Source organism: Crocodylus porosus, unplaced genomic scaffold, assembly GCF_001723895.1.
Source record: "Crocodylus porosus isolate Cpor-Errol unplaced genomic scaffold, CroPor_comp1, whole genome shotgun sequence".
In the NCBI taxonomy this organism is placed as follows: Eukaryota; Metazoa; Chordata; order Crocodylia; family Crocodylidae; genus Crocodylus; species Crocodylus porosus.
In genome coordinates, this window is record NW_017728947.1 from 46,499,918 (window position 1) to 46,511,737 (window position 11,820).

The following is an 11,820-nucleotide window of genomic DNA, read 5'->3' on the forward strand; positions in this document are numbered from 1 at the left end:
TCATGGAAGGAGCACTCAGCCAAATCTGATCAGTTGTATAGCTTCCTCGCCTGCACTGACAAGCTCAATCTGGCTGAAGAAGTACACGGGCTGACAAGAGGTGAGGCGCCAAAGGGGATGATCTAGTGAGCAACCTCAGGATTGAAGTGAAGCTCGGTAACAGTGATCATGAATTGATCACCTTCCTTATCTATTGCAAAGCTGGCAAATATGTCAGCAATGCAGAAATTCTTGAATTCAGAAGGCTGACTTTCATGAGCTCAGAAGGTTGGTTGTCAAGGCCCTGAAAGATCACGATCTGACAGGGAAGGGAGTGCAAAATGAGTGGTCAATCCTTAAAGACACGATCCTAAAAGTTTAAGAGAAATCTGTTCCGGCCTTCAGGAAAGGTAATAAAAGGGCTGGGAACCTCCCTTGGCTAAAAAGGGAACTCATGGACCTCTTTAAGCTTAAAAGAGAAGCCTATAAGGGTTGGAAGACGGGAAATACCTCTAAGGAGGATTATGCATCACTGGTTCACACCTGTAGGGAGTGGACCAGAAAAACCAAGGCTGAAACCAAGCTTTAGCCGGCTAAAGGAATCAAGGACAATAAAAAGTCCTTCTTCAGATATTTTTCTTAGAAAAATAAGGGCAACGTTGGACCCCTGCTGAATTGTATGGGGCAGCTGACAACCAACACCCAGGAAAAAGCTAATCTTTTCTATAATTACTTTGTGTCGCGTTTTCACCAGTCCAAGGGGATCACCCTGCCTGACAGGACACAGAATTATGAGGGTATGGGTGATTATATGCCTACATTTGGAGAAGATCTTGTGAGGGAACACCTTGAGAAGCTGGACACCCATTAGTCAGCGGTCTCTGATGAAATGCACCCAAGAGTGCTAAAAGAGTTGGTTGACATCTTAACTTGGCCATTGGTGCAGATATTTGAGAACTCATGGTGCTTGGGAGAAGCTCCCACAGACTGGAAGAGAGCCAATGTGGTGCCTATCTTCAAGAAAGGAAGGAAGGAAGATCGAGGGAACTACAGGCCAGTAAGTTTGACCTCAATCCCTGGAAAGATATTAGAGAAAATTATCAAGAATCCATCAATCACAAGCTGACAGAAGACACCATTCTGAGAGACAGCCAGCACTGCTTCGTTATGGGTAGGTCATGCCTGATCAACCTCATTTCCTTCTATGACCAGGTATTGTATCACCTGGACAGGGCAGGGAGAGGTTAATGTCATTTACTTGGATTTCAGAAAAGCCTTTGACTTGGTCTCCCATGACGTCCTCATGGCAAAATTGGGGAACTGCAGATTTGACAACCACATGGTCCAGTGACTGGGGAACTGGCTTCGTGGTCACACTCAGAGAGTGATAGATGATGGAACCAAGTCAAGATGGCACATGGTGACCAGTGGCATCCCCCAGCGTTCTATACTTGGCTCAGTACTCTTTTATATATTCATTAACAATCTGGATTCAGGTGTCAGAAGCAGACTGGCTAAATTTGCTTCCCCACCAAACTGACACCAAACTGTGGGGAAGCGGGGTTACACTGGAGGATAGGCTGAGAATTCAGGCCAACTTGGACAGGCTCGTAAGGTGGGCGAATATAAACCTGATGACCTTCAATATAGAGAAATGCAAGGTGTTCCACCTCAGGACCCACACCATACCTCTAGGCTTGGCAGTGCTTCATTCATTCACTAACACTATGTCCGAAAGAGATTTGGAGGTCATGATTGGGGTACATCAGGATCTGGGAGAATGTCTGTTCAGCCAGGCTCCCCTAGGGAAGACAAGGCCCAACGGCCACAAACTCCTGGAACGCCATTTTAGACTGAACATAAGGAAAAATTTCTTTATTGTCCTAGTCTCCAGAGTCTGGAATAGACTCCCCCCAGAAGTGATGCAAGCACCTACTTTGGACACGTTTAAGTTGCATTTGGATGCTTATCTTGCTGGGGTCATCTGACCCCAGGTCACTTCCTGCCCTTTGGGCAGAGGGCTGGACCCAATGATCTTGCAAGGTCCCTTCTAGCCCTGTTGTCTATGAAATCTATGAAGCCAGGGACTAAAGGACAAAATTCTGAGCTGGGAACACCACAGGAATTGACAGTAGGCCAGCAGATGAGGTATGTTGTTCTGTGTTTGTCTGGGGTCTATCACAATGAAGTCATACTCCACCACTAGGACTCATGGAAGCTCTGGTAATTCAAATAAAAAATAATAGTTGTGAAATCAAATATTCTTCCCTGGTAATTTTACCAAAACATCAATTTTGCAGTTGTAGTTTTCTGTCTCTCCTTTTTTCTTCTCAAATGGTGTTGGATTGGTACTGCTGAAGATTGTCCATCCACAGAACAGGTACAGCATGGTCAGTGCCAATGCCAACTTCCCTATTGCTGAAAAGCTTATAATATGTCAACACTGCCTCTAAAATGAGCCCAAGACCACTGCCAAGAAAGAAGCCCTACCCACTTGTGCTCATTTCTCACACACCATGTGCTGAAAAAAATGTATGGTCACCATCAGAGCAGTTCCGTCTATACCCAGTGCTGTTGTCAGGAGTATACCCAAGGCTGAGATTGTGAGAGTGTCCTTGGCTTTGTTTCAGAAAGCAAGTATGCAATATTTTTTCAGCAAGTGGTATGTACAGCGTTGGAGAAGCAGATGGGGCTGTTTCTCAGGTGTGCTCTTGGGATTGCCACACAAGCTACACAGACATGTTATCAGACATGTTAAATAGAGAAACCACCTCTAAGAGCAAAAGGGGGAAGTTTAGCTTAGTTTATTGTCTCCTGAGGCAGACAATAGTGATAGCGGATTTTTTGTGCCAAATCTGGTAGTGGATTTTGTAATGTAGCATCTGTTTTACTGAGATCTGGGAATACTGAAAAATTATCCATGCCCTCCTTTTTAGAAGAGGTTCATTCAGTTAACAGCACATAAGAGGAAATCCTACACTTCTTCACATCAATCTTCACTCATCTGTGCAGTTCACTATCTCAGCAGCACAGTTTATTCAAATACCGTGATGATTTTAAAATAGACCTAAGTAATTTTATAACCAATAATAACATTTGGAATTAAACATGTTAAGATAAAAGTAATCAAATCTCATGCCTTCTGTGGGGGGAATCAGGATTTTCTCTCACATACAGCATTATAACATTTGTTATGTGCATTACTTTAGCTTTCCTCTGAGTCATCGTGTACCAGCCTCTGCTCGAGTCAGGATTTCAGACTTGACAGACTCCTGCTCCGATATGATCTGGCAAATCCTATGCAGTGTATTTAACAGGCCTCTGAACAGCCATGAAATGGAAATGTCCTTGAATCCTTAATGACCCGGGCCTGATTCAGATCACAGACCAAGTGATAAATTGCTAAGCATTCTTTTACCAATGCCCAGAACTACCCAGATTCCACGCTTGATTATTAAATCAAATAAATGACCTGGGTGATAGATGGCAGTCTTTACATTTCACTAAGACTCCAACTCTCCCAGTCTACTCTGAATTTGAACCATGGATCCCCAAAATAAAAGGCTTCATATCTCATGATGAATCCAAATCAGCCCAGCTTCAGTCTGGGGCAGATTGGACCTTGGTAATCTAGCTGTTTTAATGGGCCTTGGTAAACTTTCCCAACAGATTACAGAATTAGCTGCCAATGAAAAATGAGAGACTCTTCTTAAAACAGAGGAGCCCAGCAGCACAAACAGCAATTAAAGAAGGAAGCCCTGTACATACTACAAAGGGGTAGTTATAGGGGAGGCAGGGGGAGGGGCAGTTACCTTGGCTTGCCTTTTGTTTGGGAGGACCAAAGATCCCATGAGGCACACCCACTGTAAGGAAGGTATCTCAAGATTTTGCCTGACATCTATAAAATCTTATCTACACTGCTGGGAGAAGGCTTGTTTGAAGAATATCTGGGGAACTTCAAACCTTCATTTCAGACAGTCAGAATTTATGATATTGTGTCTACTCAGATTCAAATGGCACCCATCCTGGGCAGCTGCAGTCCTAAAGTTGTATTTCTGGTTCCATTCTCTGCAGGAGTAGCTACTTTTATTATTAACATCTTTGTGCGAGATGCCGTACAAACACAGAACAAAAGATGGCCTTTGCCCCAAAGAACATTCTAACTAAGTATTAGACCAGAGAGAAAAGATGGATACAAAGAGATGGGTAGCTAAGTAAAAAAGAATGAGACATATTGGCCAGCTTGATATTCAGTGCTGTTTTTGCTCCAGCAGCCCAACCATTGTCAAGCTTTTTGTGAGTATCAAAGCAAACCAGTTTAAAGGAGGTATCTGAAGGATACAGAGGTAGGTTTTTGGAAGTTCAAGTGTGAGGGACAATGTGAACAAGCACATAAAAGTGCTTATTTGAAAATTTACCAGTGGGCAATGCAAGCTGGCATTGTGGGACAATTCAATGCAGGAGCTAAGCTTGAATGTTATTTAACTTAATTCCATTGGTTCTTAGTTTGCCAGCTCAAAAAGGACTCCCTAGAGGCCAGAACTGGGTCCACTTTAGTCATTTGGTGTCTCCTAAGAGCAGAGTTGGTGGTGTGTGTGAATAGTTGGGGTAGAGAGAAGACTGCAGTCATGAGCAGTGTCCTGGTTCCACAGCTGGTAGGATGCCAGGCCCAGGGGTAGTGAGGGCTATGAATGTGGTTAGGGGAGAGGAAAAGGAAAGACATGTTCCCTTATCGGGGGAACACAGTAAAACTACAGAGCAAAAGGATGATTTTTAAGGGAGGAAGAGGCCATTTATTTGTAAGTTTGTAAAATGAGATGTAAAAAGACATCTTGTCCTCTCTGCCATTAACTACGTTACAAGGTGAAAAGGGTTTAAGGAGTTCAGATTTTAACTCTGGCCTGTGCCTTGTCCCCAGTTCTCATCACAAGACAGTGCAGGTGACTGAGAACCAGACTTACTAGGAAATATAAGAAGCAGCCTGCCCTCAGCAGGGGAGGAGGCTGGCAAGAGCACTGTGCTGGGAGGCTTGCCAAAGACTGGGGAAAGTGCTCCCTGCTGAGAGCAGCTTGGCAGAGCTAGAGATGAACCACAGAATGACCTTGTACAGGGGAGCCAAAGAGGTTCTGTCCAGGAGTGGCAGGGCTGTTTTGGGTTTACCTAAGACCCTTCTCACAATTTTGGTTTCCAGGGTTGACTCCTGTAATAGGAGGAGAGCATCTGGTGCTCCATAGAGTGCAGGTATGGACACCTCTCACTGAAGGGAAAGGACTACTGAGTTTGGTAAGGGCTGCAGAGAGACTGTTTGGTCTTTGGTTGAACTCTTATGTTTCTTTTTGGAAGGAGAGGAATCTAGCCTTGGTCAGAAAGCTATCCTACCAAGCTAATACAGACAGACAGGTGACTTGTGAGGAGAAAAGTGAGGCATGAATACGTATGAATGATGTAGACATAAACCACACCTGACATTACTGGTGGAACAGTAACATGGATGGGTCACAGAGACTGAAGGAAATATATGGTAGAGAGTGGCTTTACCTGTTTCTCCAGCTGTGTCTCCAGTCTGTTGATCAGATCATCCTTTCCTTGCACTGTGCCTACCAGCTCCTGGTATTTCCTGTACAGAGTGCTCTCAGATTCACTTGTCTTCATATTAGCCAGTTTTGCCTCCTCTTCCATAACTCTGACCTGAAAGATCACACTTTGATTGTAATGACAATGGGAAGGGAGGAGGGGTAAGGAAAGTGGAATGTGATGGTATGAGCTAATTATGCAGTGGTAAGGGCCTCACTGGGAACTTTTCTGTGTTTCATATTTGCAACAGAAGGAACAAAACAGAAAAAAGAAAAAAAATTAAAAAGTAGCTTTGAAATTAGTTTATTTTCAAGTGTTGTCTGGGTCTAGTGCCAACATTGTCTGTGGCATCACTGGTGTAATAAGGGGAGTAGGATGATTTGTGATCAGAAGCAAGAGTTGATAAATACATATGACTGTGAGGAACCCAGATACTATGAGTATGGGAGCCATAAAAGTATCATACAGACAGTGCACCCTACATTGGCTTCCCATCCAGAGCACATTCAGTTGTTTACCCTTGCTCAATATCATGGTCAGTACTTCAAGATCCTGGTCATCTTCTTTAAAGCTTTCTGGTCGTAAGTATCCTATAAAAACTTCCCACTGGTAGGATACCTAGTTTAGGCCATTGTCAGCTTCTGGTGTTCCTACACACATTTGGCTTAGACCTACTAATTAATAAACAAAATTGAAAATGCTGGAAACCACTGAAGCTGTATCTCTTTTTGAACTCTCAACAGTTCTCAAAAAGAGGGCACCTTAGCAGGAATTCGTTGGTATTGTGAAAAAGGTTTCAGTACCCTAAGATCCAGCTACCACTAAAGCTTCTCTGAGAAATTTACTCATCTGAAAACTTCTTCTCTTTGTCCAGAGCTTATGCCTCTTATGCTCTCCCTCCATTTGCTAACTGCAAAGTATCAGGGTCCAGTCTATATGGAAGATTCAACAAAGTCCTCAGCTGTGGGAGAAAGCAAAAGTTCCCTTTTAATGGCAAAGTGACTTTGTCCAGCTGAACCCTGCTAGCTAATTACAATACTATAAGAGACAAATACCAGGTCCTGGTGAGACACAAATTCAAATAATTTCAGAACCAGGCCCCCAAATGTCATATTGATTTGGCATAAGCTGGAGGCCAGCAAGGCAAAGCAGTGGTAATGACCAGGTCAACCCAGAGAATCTAAGAGAGAGAGCAGCTTACACTCCATTAAGCAGCCCTTCTCTCATGCTCATAGAAGCTGTGTTTTGTCCTCCTGTCTGTCCGAATTAGACAAAAAGAGGCAAATTGTCTCTTCCTGATCCTGGATCAGAAAAGCAGGCGCCCAGCATCCCAGCCAGAAAGCTAAGCCTGCTGAGTCGGATGTGTTTTCATTAGCAGTCAGGGTGATTACAGCAAAACTAAATGGCCCCTCCTGTCTGTCTGATGCCTGAGCTCTGATTCTGTGCTGGAGGCTCAGAGTGGGGACTGCAAACACGTGGTTTCGTTAATTAAGGTTGGCAGCTGTGGGGAGTCCATTGGCTTGGCAGTGCCAACTGTCAGATACATGGGGCAAAAGAAAACAAGGGTTTTTTAATTCTGTGGAGGCCTTTCATATACCAAACACTTCTCATTCATGCCAAACCTGCCTGCCTGTGAGAGGGCAGCCCCACTCTTTACACTGCTGCTTCCTTAGGCTCTGGGACATAACTAAAGTATTTCCAATGAAATGCTGTTTCTTTCTGCATATTACAGGAGATGAAGCAGCAGCCCTTTAAGCCCAGGGGCTTGAATCATTTCCCCAGGTTCTGTTAGCATCTGGAAGTCAAACCTGAGCTAGAGGCTGCCCACTGGCTCAAAATGCTGCAAGGGCAAGGTAGGTCAGAGAGGCACAAGTTACTACCAACTTCCATTCTGCCCTGGTATCCAGAACTTACTGGTTTGTTCCAAAAAAAAAGGAAAGGGCAGCTGGGAAGGAGAGCCTGCCTCCATTTTGGGGTTTTCTGCTGAACTTTGGCTGTAACTCAAAATGGCACTGCCCTGGCAGAAACCCTGGTGTAGTGATGCTCAGAGTACAGTAGAAATCCCTGCATCTCTGAGGCAGACTTTTCATAAAGTCAGCAGGTGTCCTAATGGCCTCAAAAATAGCCACAGAGACAGTCTGGGAGCCTTCTCCACCCAGTGACCTTTGTTACACTCTCGCTACTGTTCCCAAGGCAGCAAACAGCATAAAAGAGAAGAAGAGGTTGAAGGAGGAACCTCTGATATCATTATGCCTCCAAACTCTAGAAACCAGCTACTGACACAGCAGATAATTCTATAGTTAAGCAGGGGGTTACAGTATTCCTAGCTGTGAGGGTGGTTATTCATATTTCATGATGCATTTTCTGCCATGTCAGAACAGCTGCAATATGGCCAGAGATTTCTTCATCAGGGCCAGGGCCAGATTAACTCTTTAGTGGGCCCTAGACAAACAAAATTGTGGACCCTGGACTGGTCGAGACCTCCTCCCCACCCCGGCGGTGCTGCCCATACAAGAGGGGCTCGGAGCTGCCACTGGGAAGCAGCCACCACCGCAGCAAGGCTGGCAGGAAGGATAGGGAGGTAAACAGGGCCATTTGTACTGCTGCCGCAGAGGGAAGGACCAGGGGCCATCCACAGCTCAGGGTCCTAGGCATGTGCCTAGTTTGCCTATGCATTAATTTGGCCCTGATCAGGGCTCATAAACCTGGACTGTATGCTAATTTGCTACACTTTGAGAGTAAATATAAGGGCCCTGGAAGTAAGAGGATGACACTCCTGGAGCCCTGTTGACTTTCTTCTTACACTTAACATCAGGACACTATCATCGTCACCTTCTAGCATCACCTGTTATTTCACATCTAGACCTCTAGAATGGGAACAGACCTCTAGACTAGGAACAGTATGTGTCAGAGGTATAATCTTCTGCATTCCTGACTAACGATGTGGGCCAGAGAGCAGGTTAGAGATCTTCTTCTTACTACTTGTCTACAATGGGGCATATCCCAAAAAGCAATTGCTAAATAGTTATTCCATATTCACTCCCCATGTGGAGACTCTTCAATGCTAAGAGTGCCTTTGGCAGTTTAGAACACATACTGCTGTGCTGGCTCAGACCAGGGGTCCATCCAGCCCAGGAGCCCATCTCCAACAATGGCAAACAGTAGATGCTGTAGAGAGGAAAAGTATAAGAAACAGGGCTTGTGTAGATTGTTCCGTCTCTTATTGTACCCTCCCAGTCACCTACAGTCATACATTTAGGGACATCCTGAGATTATGTGCTGTATTTCAATTAGATTAAGTTTAGATTAATCCCTTTCTGAAATGAACTGGGTTAAACCACAAAAAAGCAATCTTGATGTAGAATAAGAGAATCCATGCAGGACAATTTGGTTCTTGTGCTTTACTTTCACATTTTTCTTGCTGTGTGGTCACTTGGCTATACAGACAAGCCCTTACTAGCAATCCTATGTATCTTGCTGTTTTTTACAGTCCCCAAGATCTCCAGGAGATGAATCTATGAATCATTGCACTTCAGTCTCATCTGCAACCTCCCCCTGCTATTCCATAGTCATTCCATGGGCCATATTGGGCCATATTGTGAGACAGCTTATCCCTCCATTGGCTTATCAATCTGCATGTCACAGATGATTAGGTAAAGGCAGAGCTTTCCCTCAGGGTTCTCCCAGGGGGAGCCAGACCTTTGTTTGTAAAACTCTTCCAGCTTTCACCTATGGTTTAACTCCATTAGGGCCATCTCAAAATTTGTGAGGTCAAACCAGAAAATTAGTCCACTGGTCTATAATGAATATCACACTAGGAAAGTTTCATGGTGCACATTGCCGTCTGAATAGGGGGCTGGAGAGCAAGAAGGAATACTTGCTGGGCTTTTAACAGAGCAAGTGTCAGAGAGCATCCTACCTGTTTCTCTGCATTCTCAGCCCGCTGTTCTGCTTCAATCACTCTTTGCTCCAGCTCCTGCATCTTCAGAACCAAGGAAAAGAAAGAAATTAAGGCAAATGAAATCATAACTGTTTAGGCTACAAGTGCATCTGGGTTCTTCAACAGGAACTTGGATCTTTGGCATTCTTAGGGTTAACTTGACAGCTCTGACCATGAAATAAAAGCCTTTGACCTCCTCCAGTCTATCCCTCTGTCCCACTCTGGATTTTCCGGAAATGTTTTCTCATTAGTGAGCTTTATCATTCATTCATTACACGGGTCAGAGGAACATCCCCAGTGCCCTGACCTTTCTCTGAGATTTACACTCAGTGGGTTGTCACAGTGAATAGCCAGTCTGCAACCCACCCTTTTTTACTGTGGTTACTCCAACTAGGGACTCATTACTGTGGGCACATAAAACTTAATACATCTCTGAATGGCTCCCAGTAAGTTCCACATTAGACCAGACTAGCTGCTATTCCATAGTATACTAGATCATATAGCTACTGCAGCCTAGCAAAAAACAAACAAAATAAACTAGTTCCTAATTTCACCTAACCTACAAAAAAATAATGCTTTTAGTGTTCCAGCGGTAATTTTCATTCCAAGAGTTTTGCAAACATCGTGCCAAATGCTATAGCCCTTAATTGGAGAAAGGCTCCTATCAAAGACAATGGGCATTTTGGTTACATTTAGAGCGTGGAATTTCATCCTAATCATAAAGAGATCATACTGGGTGAAATGCAGCCCTATCTGGGGTGGAACCAAGAAATGTAACCTGTTTATGCACAACATTACACAATAGCATAAGATAGCATGAAATCATCTGTATCCATTTTAAACTGGAGGGGGCACTTAGGGAAGCAGAATGCAATTACCCAAACTGGAGTTTGGCATAGGGCCTGTTCTTGCCAAAAATGGTATAGGCTCTTCAATAATTGCAAGTGATGAGAGTTTAATAACTCAGCCAAATTGTGACATTCTGCAGCAAATTCATCTACCATCTGTCACTATAGGCACTATTTATAGCACAAAAGGTATGTTTCTCATTCTGTTCTTTCAAACTATCATAGAAACAAGTGCCTGTCCCAGGGGATACCCCCCAGATAGATTAGACACAAGATGCATCTCTCACTTTTGGTCCTGTGGCAGTACAGGGACGAATCTACCTCATAATCTTTTACTCAGTCTTTCTTCCTGGCTCCAATACTGTAGAGAACAGGGGTGACCAAGATACTGCCCATCCATGGGGCTCTCCATGGGACTAGACATTTAGCAGTGTGGGCAGCACTGGCAGTATTGATTGCTGCAGGGAGCTGCCCTTGGGGCTGAAAATTTGGCAGCAGGAGGAGTGGTGGCTTGCACAGCTCTGGGAGCCACAGCAATGAATACTACCATTGCCAAATTCTAGCTCTGCAGGCCGGTTCACATGGCTCTCTGCTCTGGATCCAACCTGTGGACCACCCCTGTGCTTTCAATCCAACTCATGGACCAGCCCCATGTCACTCATCCAGTCCTCTGGGCCAACTTGTTGCTCTAGAACAAAGCCGTAGCATCCATGGTTTCAGGTATGCAAAAAAGGGGATGTTTACATCTCTCTCTGCCCGAAGTTGTGGGTTTTGGAATATCAGGAATATCTTTATTTAGATTTGGTTCTGTAATTCCTCATGTCTTTCAGTAAAACCCAAGCTTTGCACTTAAATTGTTTTAACAATTGTCCAGAAAGATCAGCAGTCATGTTTCTTCCTAAAATCTCTCATCTTCAGGTCCCTGCTCCTTTTTCTATGGCAACTCAAAGCCTCTTTCAACACCATCAAGGACTCTTTCCTCAAGCACCTACCCTGCTTTGATATGTCTCAGGCTTTGGCTAGTTCTTCACAACTTTTCTCCCCACTACATTCTCCTGACACAGTAATACTTATATACCTGGTCCTCCCAGTACTCCTGGAAAAGGGCTCAGAGCTGTAGGCTTGTATCCCAAAGAGTCTCTGTGGTTGTGTTTGAGATCCCCTCTTCTTTCACTGCCCATTCTCAGACTTTCTGAGAGAGTTGACACCATTCCAGAGAAACAAACCTGACCTAGGTGCCAGGGAAAGCACCCAGGATACACATAGACCTTCCCTTTCCTCTTATTTCCCTACAGTAATGGCATTGGGAGATGCTGTTGCAGGACTGCCTACAATTTGAATTGCATGTTCCACATCCCTCTTCAAAGTGTATTATACATCAAGGTAGGTGAATTATGAATTTAGGGCAGCTAGGATCTGGAACCAACTTCCAAGAGAAGAGGTGCTGGCTCCTACCCTGGGGGTCTTTAAGAGGAGGCT

General features: G+C 44.3%; 1 protein-coding gene across 2 annotated transcripts in view; it reads right to left on the minus strand.

The window, feature by feature from the left end:
* The window catches only part of PLEKHH1 (pleckstrin homology, MyTH4 and FERM domain containing H1), a 69,333-nt gene that overhangs the window by 41,529 nt on the left and 15,984 nt on the right, over positions 1-11,820 (minus strand). For both annotated transcript variants that reach the window (XM_019551354.1, XM_019551355.1), the window contains exons 3-4: positions 9,473-9,535; positions 5,518-5,667 (exon numbers count right to left, since the gene is read on the minus strand). In XM_019551354.1, the coding sequence (XP_019406899.1) occupies positions 5,518-5,667; positions 9,473-9,535 (213 nt within the window). The remainder of the gene's footprint in view (positions 1-5,517; positions 5,668-9,472; positions 9,536-11,820) is intronic.